General features: G+C 49.7%; 1 protein-coding gene across 1 annotated transcript; it reads left to right on the forward strand.

Annotated features, from left to right (window-relative positions):
• Positions 1–9480: 9480 nt before the first annotated feature.
• On the forward strand, positions 9481–15305 carry Nodal (nodal growth differentiation factor). Its single transcript, XM_055598873.1, has 3 exons — positions 9481–9676; positions 13750–14465; positions 15153–15305. Exons 1-3 carry the CDS (start codon positions 9481–9483, stop codon positions 15303–15305), a joined length of 1065 nt encoding a protein of 354 aa, XP_055454848.1.
• The last annotated feature ends 3379 nt before the right edge of the window (positions 15306–18684 follow it).

Genomic DNA, 18684 nt, shown 5'->3' on the forward strand with positions numbered 1-18684 from the left:
CACAGAGACAGAGAGGTAGAGGAGTCCTTCTCAGCCCCAGGGCTCAGAGCTGAGTCATCAAATTGCGCCTCACTTTCAGCCCTGTGACTTCCTCCAGGGGACAAGGGGAGGTGGGTGGCATCAGACAGGGGGTGTGGGAATCTCAGAAACTCCAGGGTGGGAGGAGAAGCCATCCTCCTGGTGGTCTCTGTGTTTGTTTCACAAGACCCTCCCACTCCCCGGGGTTCCTAGGCCAAGGGAGCCTTTACCTCCTGACCCTGTGGGAAGCACCCAGCTGGGCTCCTGCTGGAGAGGGCCCAGGATGAGGAGTTGCCGGAACTTCAGATCTGCCTGGCCCCTAGAGCTAGACCAGCTTAATCCAGTCTCCCAGGGCAAGAAGGTGCTAGCCCAGTTTAGGACACAGCTCCCACCAGCCTTCTGGGAGGTGGGCACTGAATGAGCAGTGCACATAGAAGGCACAGTAATAGGTCGTGAGTCCAGAGACTGGTGCACAGAGACAGATGTCCCCTGTCATATGTCAAGAAGAGTGAGAAGAAGACCAGAAGAAAGTGGTGGCCTGAGGCTCATGTCCTTTTGGCATCCGTAACACCAAGAAGCATCTGCCGAGTCCTCACCCCTGTGCAGGCCCTGGGTAACATTCAACAACCACGTCCCGGTTCCTTCGTGTGTCAGAAATAGGCCAGGCAAATGGCGAATTTGTCTTATAGCTGAAGAATGAGGATGGGGCTGGGGGCTGAGGAGGAGACAGTTCAAAACGAACAAGCGGCAACAGCAGAATGAGTTCATTTCCGCTGTGGAAGCGCCCTGGAGGCCGTGAGGGCAGCACTAGTGCACAGGAGGTTCCTCAGCTGGAGCAAATGAGTGAAGGCCTCCCTGGGATGGTGTGGGATCACGCCAGCACCTGCCTGGGTCCACAACTCAGGAGGACGTAGGGCTCACCCAGCATTGCCACTGGTAGGCACTCTGCCCCAGGTGAGCTGTTGACCTCCTGAGACTCGGGTTCTCCGTCTGCAATCGGAAGCCAGCATCCATCACTTCCTGGCACTTTCAGAGGGTCCACAGTTAGCATGCTCCTAGTTCACCCAACCAGAGCAAGATCCATACAGTCTAGGTGACAGTCGCCGCGGGGGACAGTGAGTAGTGGCATGGCCACCCAAACCCTCCTGAGTCTGCATTTCCTCATTCCAGGTCTTTCTCAAATCCAATATGCACCAGAGTTTACAAGTCATTGGCTTTTTTTGTTTGTTTGTTTGTTTGTTTTGTTTTGTTTTTTCAGACAGGGCTTCTCTGTGTTGCCCTGGCTGTCCTGGAACTCACTCTGTAGACCAGGCTGGCCTCAAACTCAGAGATCCGCCTGCCTCTGCCCCCCATGCTGGGATTAAAGGTGTGTGCCACCACCATCCATCAGGTATTCTACTGTTAATGATTTAATAAAAAACCATTGAAACATGACTGGAAAGTGGCAGATAAAACATTGCTCTCAGCCAACTGGCTTCAGGCAGGTCTGCCATCTTCACCTTCCAAGTGCCAGGCCCTTTGCCCTGCACTCAAACCATGTGCCAGGCCCGATGGCAGAAAGCCCCTGTGGGCTCAGAGACTTGCCCTAAACAAAGACAGGCAGGGATCAGTCCCAAAAGACAGGGTGTGTAGAGAAGTGGGGGACAATGATCTTGGAGCTAGATTCTGAGGAACAAATAAGAATGCATTTCTATATTTACTTATCACTTGGGTTTCTTTTTTTGAGGCAGAATCTAGGTTTATCAGGTTAGCCTCGAACTCATAACAATCTGTCTTAATTTCCCGAGTATGGAAGTTACAGGTGTGAGTCATCACACTCATCTATTTATTTAACTAATTAATAAAGATAGTGTTTACCATAGCCCAGGCTGGTTTCAAGCTCCCTTTGTAAGCTGAGGAGGATCTTGAACTGATCATTCTCCCACCTCTATCCCCTGAATACTGGGGTTACACCAAGCCTGGTATATGTGCTCTTGGGAGTGGAACCCAGGGCTTTAAGAATGCCAGGCAAGCTCTCAGCCAGTTAAACTCCATCCCCATCCTTACTTACTAATTGTGAGAAGAGGTCTCACTATGTCACCCAGGCAGTCTGGAACTTGTGGGCTCAGATCACCTCACTCTGTCCCCAGCCTTAGAAGGAGCTAAGACTCTTGCTTGGAGCCCCCACACCCTAACAGTAGCGTTTTGTGTAACTAGAGAGACAAAAAATACTTCTGGCAAAAGAAATGAAAGAAAGAAGCTGTGAACGTGAGGGAAGGGCAGGTGCGTCCGTGGGGCTGGAGCACACTTGGGGCAAGGTGGGAGGACTGTGAGCTACAGGCTGGAGAGGCGCTGTCAAGAGCTCAAGACCACAGGGAGCTGCCCGAGCCCAGCAGGGGCCTAGACAGGACCTCTCAGCTTTGGTGTCAATCTCACAGACCAGTGGTATGGGAAATAGATGGGGTGGGACATACCGAAAAGTGCAAGCAAGAAGCAAGACTCATATTGGGGACCCCACCCCCACCCCACCCCTCACTGCCATTCATGGAGTTCCTTCATTTCAGGTCACAGAAAGCAATGATGGTGAACTTGGAAGGCTTCAGAAAGGAATCCTACTTCTTTCTCTAAATTTTATTTATTTATGTATGTATATGAGTGCTCTGTCTTCATGCACATTCATACAACAGAAGACATCAGATCCCAGCAGAGATGCATGAGCCGCTATGTGGGTGCTGGAATTGAACTCAGAACCCCTGGAAGAACAGCCAGTGCTCTTAACCACTGAGCCATCTCTCTGGTCCCAGGAATCCAACTTCTTGAGAATTCTATCTGGTGGCTGTCATGGATATAGAGACGACTGATGCACAATGCTTGCTTTGCTTATTTGTTTGTTTATTTTTTAGATGGGGTCTTACTATGTGGACCTGGCAGGCCTGGGACTCAGAAAGACTGCATCAGTCTCCGCGACGCTGGGTCTGAAGCCCTTGCCACAGTCCTTTTCTGTATAGCTGGAGACTGTACAGAGAAGAGGGTCCCCCTGCCCCTGAATACTGGGGAAAACTTAGGGCCTTACACAAGCTAAGGCAGCATTCTGCTACTCATTCACATCCCAAACCCTATTCCTATTTTTTTTTAATTTATTTTTATTTTATGTACATTGGTGTTTTGACTTCGTGCATGTCTATGTGAGAGTGTCGGATCCCCTGGAACAGGAGTTACAGACAGTTGTAAGCTGCCATGTGGGTGCTGGGAACTGAACCCAGGTCCTCTGGAAGAGCAGCCAATACTCCTAACCAGTGAGCCATCTCTCCAGCTCCCCCCCTCAAAATTTTAAATTTTGAGGCAGAGTCTCTCACAAGTTGCCCAGGCAGGCCTTGAACTCATGATCCTCTAGCCTCAGCTTCTCCAGTAGCTGGTGTTTCAGGCCTTTAGCCTGGAGGGGACTTTGGGTTTACTGAGGAGAGGCAGCAGAAACAGCAGAAAGGTGAGTGTCCTGGGCCTTACTTTCTAAGTCGGAGACCATTGAGTCATGTGGCAAATGCAGCAACTGAATGCTAGACACTGCGCCAGGCACTGGAGGGATGCGAGAAAGCAGATGTTCTTGTAAAGAACTCGCCACTGAGTGTTTCCTCTGCAGCTTTTGTGTGCTTACACATATAGTTGTCCAAAAGTAGCCATGAAAAGTTCTCCCAGGTACCCAAATCAGCAGAAGCTCAAGTCTCTTATAGCTAACAGCACCATTTCTACATATAAATTATGTAACTACTCAGACACTCTTTTTTTCTTTTTTAGAGATAGTCTCATGTAGCCCAGGCCAGCCTTGAACTATGCAACTGAGGATGACCTTGAACTATGTAGCTAAAGATGACCTTGAACTTCTGATCCTCCTGGTTCTACTTCCTAAGTATCATTACACCAAATTTATGAAGTGCTAAAGATTGAAACCAGGGCTTCGTGCATGCTAGGAAAGTATGCTACCAACTGAGCTCATGGCCAGCCCTTCCTGTATACTTCAGATTATCTCCCAGTGACTGATAAGACCTAAACCAAAAGAAAAGCTGGGTGATTATTATACTCTATATAATGATCAGTTGGTTTTTTAACTAAAATGGTTGAATCTACAGATTAAGAACCTGCAGACACAGAGGGCCAGCTGTGTATGAAGGCAGCCAGTGTCAAACCTAGTACGCGGGCTGAGCCATAGAGGCGCACACCTTTCATATAAGGGCTCTAAAGATGGAGGCAGCTGGATCTCTGTCAGTTTGAGGCCAGCCTGGGCCACGTGGTGAGCTCTTGTCTCTAAACCTCTAAACAAATAAACAACAACTTGGCAGGTAGGAAAAGCTTACTAATGTTTTTTTTGCTTTGTTTTGTTATGTGCCTGTTACTCCAACACGTGGGAGTGGGGCAAGAGAATCAGGAATCCAAGGCCAACCTCAGCTACATAAATGAGTCTGAGGCCAGCCTTGGGTAGACGATGAAAGAGGAGAGCTTGTCTCAAGAAAAAAAAAAAAAGGTTAAGAACACTGGATGCTCTTCCAGGGTCTTGGATTCAATCTCCAGCATCCTTTTGGCAGTTTACAACTGTCAATAACTCCAGTTCTAAGGGATCTGATCCCCCCTCCTTTCTGGTCTTCGAAGACCCCAGGCACACATGGGATACACAGATATACAATCAGGTAAAACACCTATATTCATAAAATAAAAATAAATCTTAAAACCGAAGAAACAAACAAGCCAGGCACAGTGGTGCACACCTGTAATCTCAGCATTCAGGAGGCAGAGGCAGGTGGATCTCTGTGAGTTTGAGGCCAGCCTGGTCTATAGAGCTAGTTCCAAGATAGCCGAGGCTACACAGAGAAACCCTGTCTCAAAAAACAAAACAAACAAACAAACAAAACACTCAAGTAATGACACATACTAAACGAGTCTTTCACGTCTGAGGGCTGGAGAGATGGCTCAGAGGTTAAGAGCAGTGACTGCTCTTTCAGAGGACCCGAGTTCAATTCCCAGCACCCACATGGCAGCTCACAACTGTCTGTAATAACTCCTCATACAGACATACACACAGTCAAACACCGATGTACATAAAAAAAAAAAAAAAAAAGAATCACGTCTGAGCTTAACAGGCTGTGAACTCACAGCATGACCAGACTTATTCAATGAATTGCCAAATGTCACATACATCATGTTTTTTTGCATTTATTATATATGGCACCCATGCTATCTAGGTTATTATTTACCTTCATTTTATAGTCAGGCAAGCAGAAGCATATAGATGGATCTGGTGAGATGGCTCAACAGGTAAAGGAACTTGCTGCTGAGCCTGAAGACCTGAACCTCCATGAAAAAGAGAGAGAGAGAGAAAAGATAGCTCCAAGCTTTCTTTTGGTCTCCATGTACATGCCATGGCACAGGTATGTTCTGTGCACACACTGGAATAAATAAATCAGTATTCTGTTTTGTTTTAAGATACTAAACAACTGATGCAAAACACTGAGGTGGAGAGAGAAGGATCCAGAATTGCCTTCTAAAGCCTGACTTCAGTGGCCTAGCACACTCAGCCGGCCCTACACTGGTGCTTGGTCAGGAGAGCAAGACCAGCCTGCTGGAAGCCTTTCAACCTCAGGAGACTTTGCCCCCACCCCCCAGCAGCTGGGCTGGCCTCAGAGGTTATCTTTCAGGTCAGTCTGTCTGGGGAAGTGAGAAAGTGTCACCCTCTGCCTCAGAAAAGAGCACTTCTGGTCTTTCAGGAAACAGTCCTGGACTAACTGATGTCCTTAATTAACAAAGGATGACTTAATGGTGGGCTGCACCCTGAAGACACTGCAGAGACTTGGGTCCTCTTCCCGTGGAGTGACAGAATGCTGGAGATGGACAAGCTTTGTCAGACAGTCCAGGGAGAAACCCCAGATCCCCATGCAGCTGGAGGCCAATACACACAAGAAAGGAGCTCTGTCTGCAACCCCAGTCACAGGAGGGCAAGACAGGGCAGCTAACAAACTCTTACTACAAGACATGTTTGCATATGTTTTCCGTTATTTTTTTTCTTTTTGGTCACAGGGTCTCATTTATTTCATTTAGTTTAGTTACTATGTAGTTGAGGCTGGCCTCAAACTGCTGATTTTCCTGCCTCCATCTCCTAGAATTCTAAGTATTGCCCACATTTTCTCTACACCCCCCCCCCCCGTTTTATCGTTTTATCTAATGCTGGGTATGGCGGCGCAAGAGGCAGGATCTCTTTGAGTTCAAGGCCAGCCTGGTCTACATAGTGAGTTCCAGGACAGCCAGGACTATACAGTGAAACTCTGTTTTGAAAGGGCAAGAGAAAGAGGAAGGGAAGAAGGGAGAGAGAGAGAAAGAGAGAGAAAATATTTATTAAAAGTTTTTTTTAAGATTTATTTATTATTTGTACAGTAGTCTACCTGCCTGCAGGCCAGCAGTCCAGAAGAGGATACCAGATCTCATTATAGATGGTTGTGAGCCACCATGTGGTTGCTGGGAATGGAACTCAGGATGTTTAGAAGAACAACCAGTGCTCTTAACAACTCTGAGCCATCTCTCCAGGCCAAAAATTTTAAGACATTTGTTTGTACATGTGTGTGTATTGCGCCATATCAGAGAACAACACGACCTGCAGGGGTCAATCTCCCTTCACTCAATAGTCCCAGGGATGGAACTCAGGTCAACAGGTTTGGTGGCAAGTGCTTTTGTCCACTGAGCCATCTCACCAGCTTTCTTCTCCTTTTCTCAGCTCTCTTTTGTGGGGAAGCACCAAGATTTAAAACATGGGGTGTGGGTGACAGGTAAACCTGCCTCTCCCTCATGCTGGCGGTCCCTTGTGTGTCCTGGGCCCCTAGCATGTCACCTTCTTCTCACTTTGCTTCATCTTCATGTCTTGGACAGGAGGCAGAAGATGACATCAATGGAAGCTTTTAGCAGAATGGACAATGCATGTCTGTCAGTAATTACCCATTGTTATTATCATTAACGTCAACTCAGTTCTTACTCTTCCTATGTGCCACACAGTGCAAGAGACACAGGAAGCCAAAAGCTTAACGATTAATTTCGAGAAGCTTCTAGCCTGGCAGTGAAGATAGACATATCATCTTTTTCATTCCTTCTCAGATCTTGGTGGGTAAGGCTGCCCTTCGCCACCTGGATCCCAGGAGTCCAGAGACCAGCAACCCCGATCCTACAGTTCCCATCTCTCCAGCATCCTCGGCACTGCCATACTTGGGTGTTCACAGTTTTGTTAGTCAGGAGCTCACCGGCAGCCCTGCTGGCCTGGCACACCACCTGGAACTCACACTGGAACTAACCTTGTGGATTGGGCTGGCCTTGAACTCACAGAATCATCCTGTCTCTGCCTCTCCGAGCAGCTGGGATTAGAACCACAAACTGTTCTTCTGTGTTTAGCAATCTGTCACTCTTTGATTTCTACCCGCTCGGATCCAGGTGCTGTCAGCCTGTGGGGAGGGCTCTGCTGCAGAGAGCAGGATCTCCTAATTCCCCACACCGATAACCATCCAGATGTGTTCTCCTTTCAACAGGGTTCAGAGCCTTGCAAGCACTTTAGTTTTAAGTGCTTAGGAGGAGATCTCTCCAGCTGTTTTACTGGGGACACATCCTACTTTGTAACCTGGCCCACCCAGATTTCCAAAGTCTTCAGATAAGAATCCCTGGGGTGCTTGCCTTGCTGAATATGCAGATCACCATGCTCTCTCTCTAAATTCTAATTCTGAGTCTGGAGGGTACTGTGTCATCCATGGCGTAACAAACAGCCCAGGAGATGGGCATCCTCAGGCAAGCTTAGACATGGTGCTCTGTATTGTTGGCCTGGAGCTGGAGCTTAGTTTGTATCGCGTTTACCAAGCATGCATGAGGCCATAGGTTCAAACCCCAATACCACATAAACCAGGGCACATGTAGTGTAATCTGAGTACTTAGGGGGTGGAAGCAAGAGGATCAAATTTTAAGGTCATCCTCAGCTACAAAATGAGTTCAAGGCTAGTCTGGGCTACGTGAGATCCTGTTTGGGGGTTAAAAATGGGACCAGACCATGATATCGGGAGGGAGGGTGTGCAGGTCATGAGGACCTGTAAGGGGCCTGCCACCCCAGCCTTTTTCCAGCTGGTTAGAACAGATCGTGCAGGTCTGCAGGCCCCAGGGTGTCTCTGGCCCCTCCGAACACCTGCTCACATTCTAGCCTGTGAGAGAGCCCAAGTGTGTAAAGGACCCGGCACGTAGTAGGTGCACAGTAAATGTTAGCCAGCTGCTAATGTGCTAGTTGAAGGATTGAAAAAGGACAGGATGGGGGTGGGGAGTAGCTAAGGAGAAAGCCAGTAGTAGGCCAGGAAAACATGGGGGAGGATTTCAGGACAGGAATTTACATTTCTTTAAAGGTAATTCCAATTCCGCCTTTCCTTTTGAAAACACAAAGCCTAGGATCTTTCCGTCTCCCAGATTCTCTTCTTAATAGCTCCATTCCTACAAAACTCAGTCATGAGAAATGTTCACCCCTTAACATAATAAACCTTACACATATGGTATATATTTTTTTTATATTGAGTTCCTGCACGAACAAGAAATATGATGGAAGTTAGTTACTTTGAAGAAATGAAAGACGTTTAATTCCATCTTGTGCAGACAAGGTGAGCAGGCTTCCGGGAGATGGAGCAGTGGTCTTGAGAGTGATTATGATCTGCCAGGGCGCTGCCACAGCTGGCAGGAGATGCAGCCAGCAAACCCCAGCCACCTCCCACCCAACCCTCAAAAGCTCCCACAGCAAGCAGACCACCCAAACCACCTAGGTTAGCTATAGCTGGGCCTTCAGCTTCCTTGGAGTATTCCTTTGCTCCACAGGGGAGCACTTCGGTATTTGAAGCTGGCATTTGTCACCAAGAGTCCTCCCCTTGAGCTCACCTTTGTTCTTGCAAATTCCTAATGACCACTAGTTACCTAGAGGCCTTGCCAATGAAGGCTGTACCCCAGGCTGGCCTGGTGCTACCCAGACAGAGGACTGCGCCCTAACCCCAGCACTCCCAACCTGCTTTTGGATGAACTGGGAAGAGAAACCCGCCGGGGGTCCAGAAGAGGCTGAGAAGGAAGCCATTGTTATGGTTCTGGGGTTGAAGCCGGCCAGGCCTCCAACACACCTCCAGCTCAGGGAAGCACAATTCCGAGCAGGTAGTAGCCGGCTCTGTCTCGGCAGTAAGACTTCCGAGGTAGAGGGGCAAGGGATGGAGCAGCCTAGACTCAGTCTCTATCCGAGTTGTCCCCGCCTCCCCGCGCCCCAATTTATCAGTCGTCTAACTCATCACATCACACCTTTCCCAGCAGGGGCTCCCTGCCCTGCCCCAGCAGGGGAGGGTATAGGGTCTTAAGGCCTCTCGGGAGGGAGTGAGGAAGGGAGGGGCGGGGCGGGGCGGCGTCTCAGATATAAGGGACCCAGGCGCTGTTTGCGGGTTCAACCAGTCCACCATGAGTGCCTCCTGCGTCCCCATCCTTCTTCTCCAAGCCTGCTGGGCGCTACTCCAGCCGCGCGCCGCTACCGTGGCCGCCTTGCCTCTGTGGACGCGGGGCCAACCCTCCTCACCGTCCCCTCTGGCGTACATGCTGAGCCTCTACCGAGACCCGCTGCCTCGGGCGGACATCATCCGCAGCCTCCAGGCGCAAGGTAGGCTACAAGCCTGGCCTCGCCAGCACCCAAGGGCGCACGATCAGGAGGCGGGTGGTGGTTGCGGCGGGGACTGGGCACCAAGGGTCGTCCAGAGTCTGGTCTTAACGATGTTCCCGAATGGGCAGGTTCAGGGCACAACGCTGGTGGCCGAGTGCGAGAGGAACCCAGGGTCTAGAGGCCACCACATTTCGGGTCCGGTACTAGTTTGGACAGAAGGCAGAGGGTAAAAGAGGAGGGAGCCTCAGTTTGCCCATCTGTAGTGTAGAACTCGTAGGATCCCCTTCATAGACTTACGGAGGGGACTAGATGACAACGCCCCACCTCCCCCAGCAATGCTCCGCACAAAACCGGGAGTACACTAAAACAAGTCGTTGCTGAGTTTTGTCCGGGCCGCAGCAAATGACACCAGGAACCGGGGCTCAAGGATCCGAAATTAGAGATCAGGTGTCCAAGTCCAGAACTCAGGCAGCTCTCATGGTTGGGCGGCGACAGATGTCCTGAGGGACCCCGGCCTCGGAACCTACTTAGATCGAGGTGTGCAAGTGTGTAGTTGGCCCAGTGACCTGAGTGACGCTCGCCAGAGCAGGCCGACAGGTGGTTGCCCAGGAGAGGGAGTCCGGACTCGGGAACCCGGGCGTAATCCACATCCTTCCCCTTGGGCAGTTTGGCTAGCCCGCGCCGCTGTCCTCCCGGGCCAGACGGCCCTCCGCGGGACCCGGGCGCAATCCACATCTTCTAATCCGGTCTGACCTGCCGCCCGCCGGCCCTCGCGACCTGGAGGCGGAGCCCCTAGACCCTGCCTGCGGCGTCTGGGGTGACTGCCGGTGACCCTCTCCTAAAGGGTCATCTGGGGACCACAGACCAGGACACCCTGCAGGGCAATGCAATGGGAAATTAAGCACTCGGCCCCTCCGCTTAAGGGTGAGGTGGAGGCTAGGCTGGAAAAAACACACCTTTCAAGTTCAGTTCCCTTCTAAAAAGTTCTGCAAAGTTTACGTAGTGATGGGACAATCTGGGATGCAGGAAAACTGTTGAGATCCGTCAAACTGTTTTGCAGTCGCCTGAGTCCACTGGCAACAACACCTCACTTTTTGTTTGCTTTTGTAAATTAGGGGACTGCTGTCTGCCTCCCGGTTGGTTTGTTTAAATGTACACAACCAACTTTAGTGTTTTAATTATCTGCCAGTCAGCGGCCTCCATTTCAGCAAAAAGGCTCTACTTGGAGGGAGTCTATGGGAGAGCGGCATATATCCCAAGCCTTCCCTCGAGTCAGTCTGTAAAATGGCCCTAGCATGGTGGTAGTGGGGTCTGTCAGCTGGAATCTAAGCATCTGTTCCCGGCTTGTTCAGCTTACCCATCTGCACATGGCAGTACCAGAGGGCGGGAGGTGTGGAAGCAGTTCCTGTAAAGCCTTGGAATATGGGAAGCAAAGAATGGCAAGGACCTTAGGATAGCCTCTTGCCTGCTGGGCTGAGGGTAGGGGCAGGCAAACGGCCTGAGTTTCGACTCTTTAGAATAGGAGGTGGCTAAATGTGCCAATGATGCTTGCCAAATCCCCACTCAGGGTAGCAGGGTGTCTGTGAACCCCTTCCTCATGTATACCATCTCACTCCAAGTATCTAGTTGTTCAATGAGCTAGAGCTAATACCTGAAGGACCCTCTATCCAAAATAGAGGGTGGCCTGAGAGGAAGCAGTTTCTTCCTGTCCAGCCTGCACACTGGCTGCCATCACAGTCAGTGGTGAGCGTGTCTCAGTCCGGGGCCTTGTACATGGCTACCTGGCTACCACGTTTCGTTTCTTAGTTCTCCACACAGGCGAGGAGAAACTTGCACAGCCAACCTTTGACTACTTTGGTTGTGCTGGGCAGAGCATCTCTTTGAGTATCTTAGTAAATTGTAGCGCACAACATCCCTTCTACTGAGAACACACCTGAAGCCCAGAGAAGGAAAACCACCACCTGACCAACGTCAAACTAGAACCCCAACAGGGGTCCTCAGGTCGTGGGAGTTTTTGACTCAGGCCAAAGCAGGAGAGACCATTTGCAGCACACAGACTGCCTGTACAGCAGGCAGAAGAGACTAGAGTGCCCCACCTAGCTCCCAGGGTCAGTGGTATTTGGACAGTCTTGGAAAGGGCTGGTTATTGTCTCCTGAAGAGGGAAATGGAATTTAAATGAAAAGACAGCTAGAGACAGGTGGGTGGTGGGAAAGCAGCCAGAGACTGAAGCTGGGCAACTCAACTCTGCAGTTAAGAGCACTGGCTGTTCTTCCAGAGGTCCTGAATTCAATTCCCAGCAATTGCATGGTGACTCACAACCATCTATAAAGTAATCTGATGCTCCCTTCTGGTGTGCATGAAAACAGAGCACTCGTACATTATAAATAAATAAATACAAACAAACAAAGAATGAGGAATTATGCTGGAGCACCCCAGATCTCTGGTGTCACAGGAGTACTCAATACTCTCAGCACAGAGTCCTTACTTCGGTGTTTTGTTTTTAATCTCTAATGAAATACACTCCAAAACAAAAACAGCATATAAAATGTAAAAAAATTAAACATCTTGATTCTCCTAAGTCCTTACATGCATTATTTTGTTGTCTTGTGTTTTGAGACAGGGTCTAATATAGCTCACTCTTGGTCTTATATTCGCTATGTCCCCAAAGCTGGCCTTAAATTCCTGACCCTCCTGTTTCACGTGTCCCAAGTGTTGGGAGTAAAGGCATGCCATCACACGTGGCTGTAGCAGCATAGTGTCTTATCTGTAGACATAGTGTCTCATATGGGCTGGCCAAAAACCCATAGCCAGTGTTGGAATTGCAAACATGAGTGACCACGCCCACTCAATCACTAAAAAAATCCTTTAATGCACAGTAGTTCCATACATGAGAAAAAAAATCATCTAGACTGAAGTAATGGGTTATACTGTCCCCGTGTATCTCACAAGTAAGGCTGCTCTGTCTTGAGTTGGTGCCCCAGGCTGTGTGTCTGCCTCACTGTGTGAAGAGTACCCTGCAGGCAGACAGGAAAGCCTGGGTAGGGAACCCGAGGGCCTGTAAGGTTGGTGAAGATGAGCTTCTGAGGCTGTAGAAGCAAATGGGAAGAGGGTGGCCATCACGAGAACAAGACCTTGTACATGTTCTCCCCTGAGAGTTCTGGGTTAGCTGTCATATTTCTATCCACCCAGCGTGTCTGAAGCAAGCTGCCCTGTTCACTGAGGAAAAGCACAAGCCTGAGGCGGTGGATTGCTCAAAGCTCAACAGGGCAAACAGAAGCCTTAGCCTTTGACTTTTTGTTTGTTTGTTTTTTTGAGACAGGGTTTCTCTTGTGTGGCCTTGGCTGTCCTGGTCTTGGCTGTCCAGCTTTGTAGACCAGGGTGGCCTAGAACTCACAGAGATCCACCTGCCTCTGCCTCCCCGAGCAGTCAGGCAATTTCAAGCTTACTCCTAGTTCCTTCTTTCCTCCTCCTCCTTTTCCCTGGCCATCTCCCATTCACACAATTTCTAACCCAGGTTGTCCATGAACTCTCAATGAAGTTAGGGATGACCTTGAATTTTTGATCCTCTCATTCTACCAATTCTGCCTCCAGAGGGCAGAATTGCAGGCTTGGTCCATGTCCATGGTTTGTGCAGTGCTGGGGATCAAATCCAGGTCCTTGTACTTTCTAGGCAAGCGCTCTACCAACTGAGCTATATTCCAGCCTTTGGTTACTTTTCAAGATAAGAGTCTTATGTAAGCCCGTGTACCTCCGAGGCCTCCATATTCCTTCATCTCTAAAATGGACTATATCTGAATATATATGTGTATACATACACACATTAGCTTAACTTGTAATCCTAGAATTTGAGAGGCTGAGACAGAAGAGTTTCAGACAGTCAAGGGTAAGCAGCAGGTTCCAATTCTTCCTGAGTTAGTATGAAACCCCATCTCAAAAAGCCAAAATAAATAAAATAGACTCAATAGGGGTGGGTGAGGGTGAGAAAGATGGCTGGCAGGTGGCCTACCCAGCTGGTGGTTAACTTCTGTTAACTGCCCTCTCACCCTGATTCCTTCCTTGGTTTCTCCCCCAGATGTGGAAGTGACTGGGCAGAATTGGACCTTCGCTTTTGACTTCTCCTTTCTGAGCCAAGAAGAGGATCTGACATGGGCAGAGCTCCGGCTGCAGCTGTCCAGCCCTGTGATCCTCCCCACTGAGGGTCCACTCACTATTGAAATTTTCCACCAGGCAAAACTGGACACAGAACAGGACCCGACTGACTGCCTGGAGCGTGTTCCGATGGAAAGGTTCACTATCACTCCGTCCCAGGTCACTTTTTCCTCAGGCAGCACAGTCCTGGAGGTGACCAGGCCACTGTCCAAGTGGCTAAAGAATCCCAGGGCCCTGGAGAAGCAGGTGTCCAGCCTGGCAGCACAGTGTAGGCATCAGTCCCATACCCCACCTGTCACTGTCGCCAGCACCAATGTGCTCATGCTCTACTCCAATCGTCCTCAGGAGCAGAGGCAGCTGGGTGGCGCCACTTTGCTCTGGGAAGCTGAGAACTCCTGGCGGGCCCAGGAGGGACAGCTGTCTGGAGAGAGGGGTCGATGGGGCAGAAGGCACCGGAGACATCACTTGCCAGACAGAAGCCAACTGTGTAGGAGGGTCAAGTTCCAGGTGGACTTCAACCTGATTGGCTGGGGCTCCTGGATCATCTACCCCAAGCAGTACAACGCATATCGCTGTGAGGGCGAGTGTCCTAACCCTGTGGGGGAGGAGTTTCACCCTACCAACCACGCCTATATCCAGGTACGATGCCCGGCATGGAACGTGCTGCTAGAGAGGGGATGGGGCTCAAGGTTTGCCATGAGATAACCAGGTTTGGTCATTCAAGCACCCTCCATGTTAGGTCCTGTGAGGATGTGGTGACGCATTATCACAGCACTGTGTCCTGTTCCACGGGGTTACCCTGGGAGAGCGCTCTCTCATGTCAGGCTGGCTTCAAATTCATTACTTGGCCCAGGATGACTTTGAACTCCTGATCCTCTTGCCTTCACACCCTAGTGCTGGCATTACAGGCACGCACCCGTTATTACAATGGTGTAGGCTAGGCAAACAACTGAACTGCATTCCCAGCTTTTCCTTGTTCCTATAATTAGGTGATGGGAATGGAACAGAGGACCTCTGCTCCTGCAGCTCTGATATTCTGAAAAAGGACATTCAGAATTGGACTTGGAGCCTAGATGAGCCTTCCTGCTCATTACTTGTGTGGCACTAAGCTGCTTATTTTCTGAAGCCTGTCTTTTTGGGGAGTAGTAGCATATTTCACAGGCATGGTATGGGGGTTCATGAGATGGTTGCACATGCACTATTCTATTTATGTTTTAAAATAATGTTCTATTTTTTGTACCAGAAGCTAATTTTTCACTTTAGCCAGAAATAGCAATTTGCCTTTGCCCCAGCGGTGCAAACTAACCCTTCCTTCCTCCCTTTCAGAGCCTGCTGAAACGCTACCAGCCCCACCGGGTCCCTTCCACATGCTGTGCCCCCGTGAAGACCAAGCCACTGAGCATGCTGTATGTGGACAATGGCAGGGTGCTCCTGGAACACCACAAGGATATGATTGTGGAGGAGTGTGGGTGCCTCTGACAGAGCCAGGGGGAATACTGAATCACCTTGCTCTCCACAATGCTGGTGAACTCCGGGGAGACCCATAGTGTCTATCCAGGAAGCAGAAATGGAAGAAGTGTTCTGCCTGCCAAGGCTGAAGAGGAAGGCCTGCCCCCTAAGACAGGGCTCTTAGACCTGCCAAGCCAGAGGCTACTACATGGAGGCAGGATGGAGAAGCCTTGCAGGGCTGGCTGGACTCCCTGGAAACAAGGGTTATGAACTGCTTGAAATTGTGTGCAAAGACTGGGTATATATGTATTTATTTTGAGGCCATCTGTCGGTTTCCTGTATTTTCAAAAGTGGTCTGTGACCCGCTGTCCCTCCCTCAAGTTTAGTATGATTTTATTAGATTCAAACTAGTCATTCAGCTCTCCCTGCTGGAAGCTGGGCTAGGGGAGCCCCACAACTTTCTGTCTGGAATGAAAATGTTGGCCTTGGTCAGAGGCTCATTGACCTCTACTGAGTTGTCTAAACAAGGCCACGGTCCAATTCTCCTGGGGCCAGCTGGTACCTTTGTCCAAGAGGGCCTGGCCATGATGGACTATAGAAGCCATAGCTCTCAGACGTCTGCTTGGCAGACACAACCCACGTCTATTAAAAAGTCATTGACAATTCACCTCAGTCTCTCAATGTGTTTCTGGAGCCCTGGGGTTCCTATCCAGCAGGGGGTGGAGCTGTGTGGAGTGTGGGGAATACTCACTGCCTGGCCTCCTGTTGTGAAACAAAGTGGCAGTCTGATGCACTTGTGAGAAGTACCTGTAAGAGTTTGGGAATGACTGTCTCAGAGGCAGACATTTGCTTAGTATATGTAGGACCCTGGGTTACAGTCCAGCATGGAAAAGGCAGGTGCAGTGGTGCACACCTTTAATCTCTGCACTTCGGAGGCAGAGGAAAGCAGATATCTGAGTTCAACAGTCGCTATGCAGTGAGACTGTCTCAAGACAAAAACCAGTATGAAAGGGGGGGCGTGGCTCTTCAATCTTCATGGATTGCCCCCTGGGCCTTCTATTTAAAGTTTAAGGCCTGCTAAGCCCCACCCCTGTTGTAACCATCTTTTCAGGGGGACCTAACTCTGGGTTCTTACATGGCAGCACAGCAGAAGGAAGCTGCTGTCTGTTCTTTTGGCTAAGTGAGGGGGCTGCTTTGGGGGAATGCAAGTCCACAGGAGCTCCCCTCCTTGCTTCCTAGGATGTTCATGCACTTTGCTCCAGCCTTGGCTGAATTAAAGCAGTGAAACTGGTCCCAGCAAGGGAGGGGCTTGACAAATGAACCGAAACTCTGAGCAGAGCAGCAGTTCAGTCACCACAGGGTTCTTTCTGCAATGGGTTTTGAGTCAGGATCTTACTCTAGCTCAGACTGGCTTCAAACTCAAGGCAAACTCTTCTGTTTCAGACTGTAAAATGCTGGGATTACTCACCTCTACCACACCAAACCAAATGGCTTTACTTTTGAAAACAGCCTTATTTAGGTTCACCTGTCCTGCTTTCCTGAATGCTACCCCCAGAAAGGCCTTACGAACGTCACAGCAGATGAGATGCAGGGCACCTGGACGGCATCTAGAGGCTATGGCCATCTAGCTTAGACCAAAGCTTTGACTTCCTGGTCCACTATGGAGCTGGAGTTCTTGGAGGGAAGTGGCCTCCCAAGGCTTTAGGAAGCAAGGTGCCTGAAGTTCTCACACAGCCAGACAGCAGGGCCAGCAGAGCCAAAGGCCATGCTATTTGTGGCTCCAGTATGTGGGAGTGTTTATAGTTGGCTGTTCTGTGAACTGGGGATGAAGCTCCCTGGTGACAAGGCATTGCCTACGTCAAGTGGGAGATATGGGCACAAAGTGACCAACTAAACATACTAATTATGCTCACCATTGCTGGCTGCAGGACTACTCTGCTGGCCTGGCCAGAGGTATCGGTACCAGTGTCTGACAATGACTGGATCTGTTGCATAGCTTGGAGGCCTTGGATATCCTAAAGGGCTGCCTCTGAAAACTGAACTGAATGAAATGTGGGCCTTCAATAGTTATAGGCTCACAAGGCAAAGGTCTAGTGGTCTGCAACTGCAAGCAGGGCCAACGGGAAATAGCTGCCTTACTTTCCCAGCTGGTAGTAGCACAGGAAGACATTAACAAGGAAGCCCAGCTATGACTCTGTGCCATGACCTGGGTTTATCTCCTTCCCAGCAGGGAGATCCCAAGGCTCAGCAGGTTATCCCAGCCCCATCTTCCTTTTAGCTCTACATTCATAGTCACATGCAGTCTGACCCACACCTGCACGGGGAGGGTCGTCTCCAGAGGCGGGTGATTCTCTCAAACTCAGCTGACCTTAAAGTGTTTTGAGAGACTCAGTGTAGCCCAACTGGTCTGGGAATCACAGTAATACTGTCTCAGCCAAGCAAGTGATGGGAATGCAGATGTGTACCATTTGAGTTCTTTTACAAGAACTGGCTGTATTGGCACTAGGCCTAGACTCCTGACCTTAAAATCACTTATGATCTCTTCATCCTGACAGAGATCAGAGGTTGAGAGATCTAAGATCACGCCATGGGCAGCAAGACTCCTGAGCAGTGGGGCTGGAACTAAGGGTGGGCTGGTACCAAACCTCTACACTGACATGAAGGTAAACCTCATTTCTCCACGGACCTGTCCATGGCTACTAACACAGGACAGGCAAGCCAGAAGCCAAGTCGTGTAGAACAGCCTGGACTCTAGTCCCTAGAGTAAGACACATATGCCAGGGTTTCCCTCAGAGCAGGGAGAGGCTACATGGTCTTTAAGACTGGCACTAACTGAAGCATTTCCTCCGGTGCCACCAAGCTCCTGTGCTTATACTCTAAGGACCAAAATGACAGTGATCCATGAGAGTAGACAAAGCAGCTAACTTATCTGCCTGGTTCCTTCATGCAAAGACTTGACAAATGTGAATAACCCACAACAGTGCACTGGTCACTTCTGAGGTTTTGTTTTTGGTGTGTGTGCAGTCGAGGCTGGCCTCCAACTTTTAGCATTTTTTTTTTTTTCTGCCTCAGCCCTCTGCACACTGGGTTGCAGGCAAAAACTACCACACATTGTATCTGAATAAATATAAACACACACAAATAAACTGAATATACCAGGAGGCTGGGTGTGGTGGTGCATGCCTTTAATCCTAGCACTTGGGAGGCTGAGGTAGGTGGATCTCTTTGCATTCAAGGACAGACTGGTCTACATAACAAGTTCTAGGGCAGCCAAGGGCTACACATCGAGAGCCGGTTCCCAAAACAAAACCCAATAACATACCAGGTCAGGCTATCTCCACGGTGAAGTTTGCCCTTAGCATATGTGAGATGCAGGGTTCAATGCCCAGCACCACAAAACACCACCAAG

The sequence above is a fragment of the Psammomys obesus genome, unplaced genomic scaffold, assembly GCF_907164565.1.
Source record: "Psammomys obesus unplaced genomic scaffold, mPsaObe1.curated_primary_1811, whole genome shotgun sequence".
Lineage (NCBI taxonomy): Eukaryota > Metazoa > Chordata > Mammalia > Rodentia > Muridae > Psammomys > Psammomys obesus.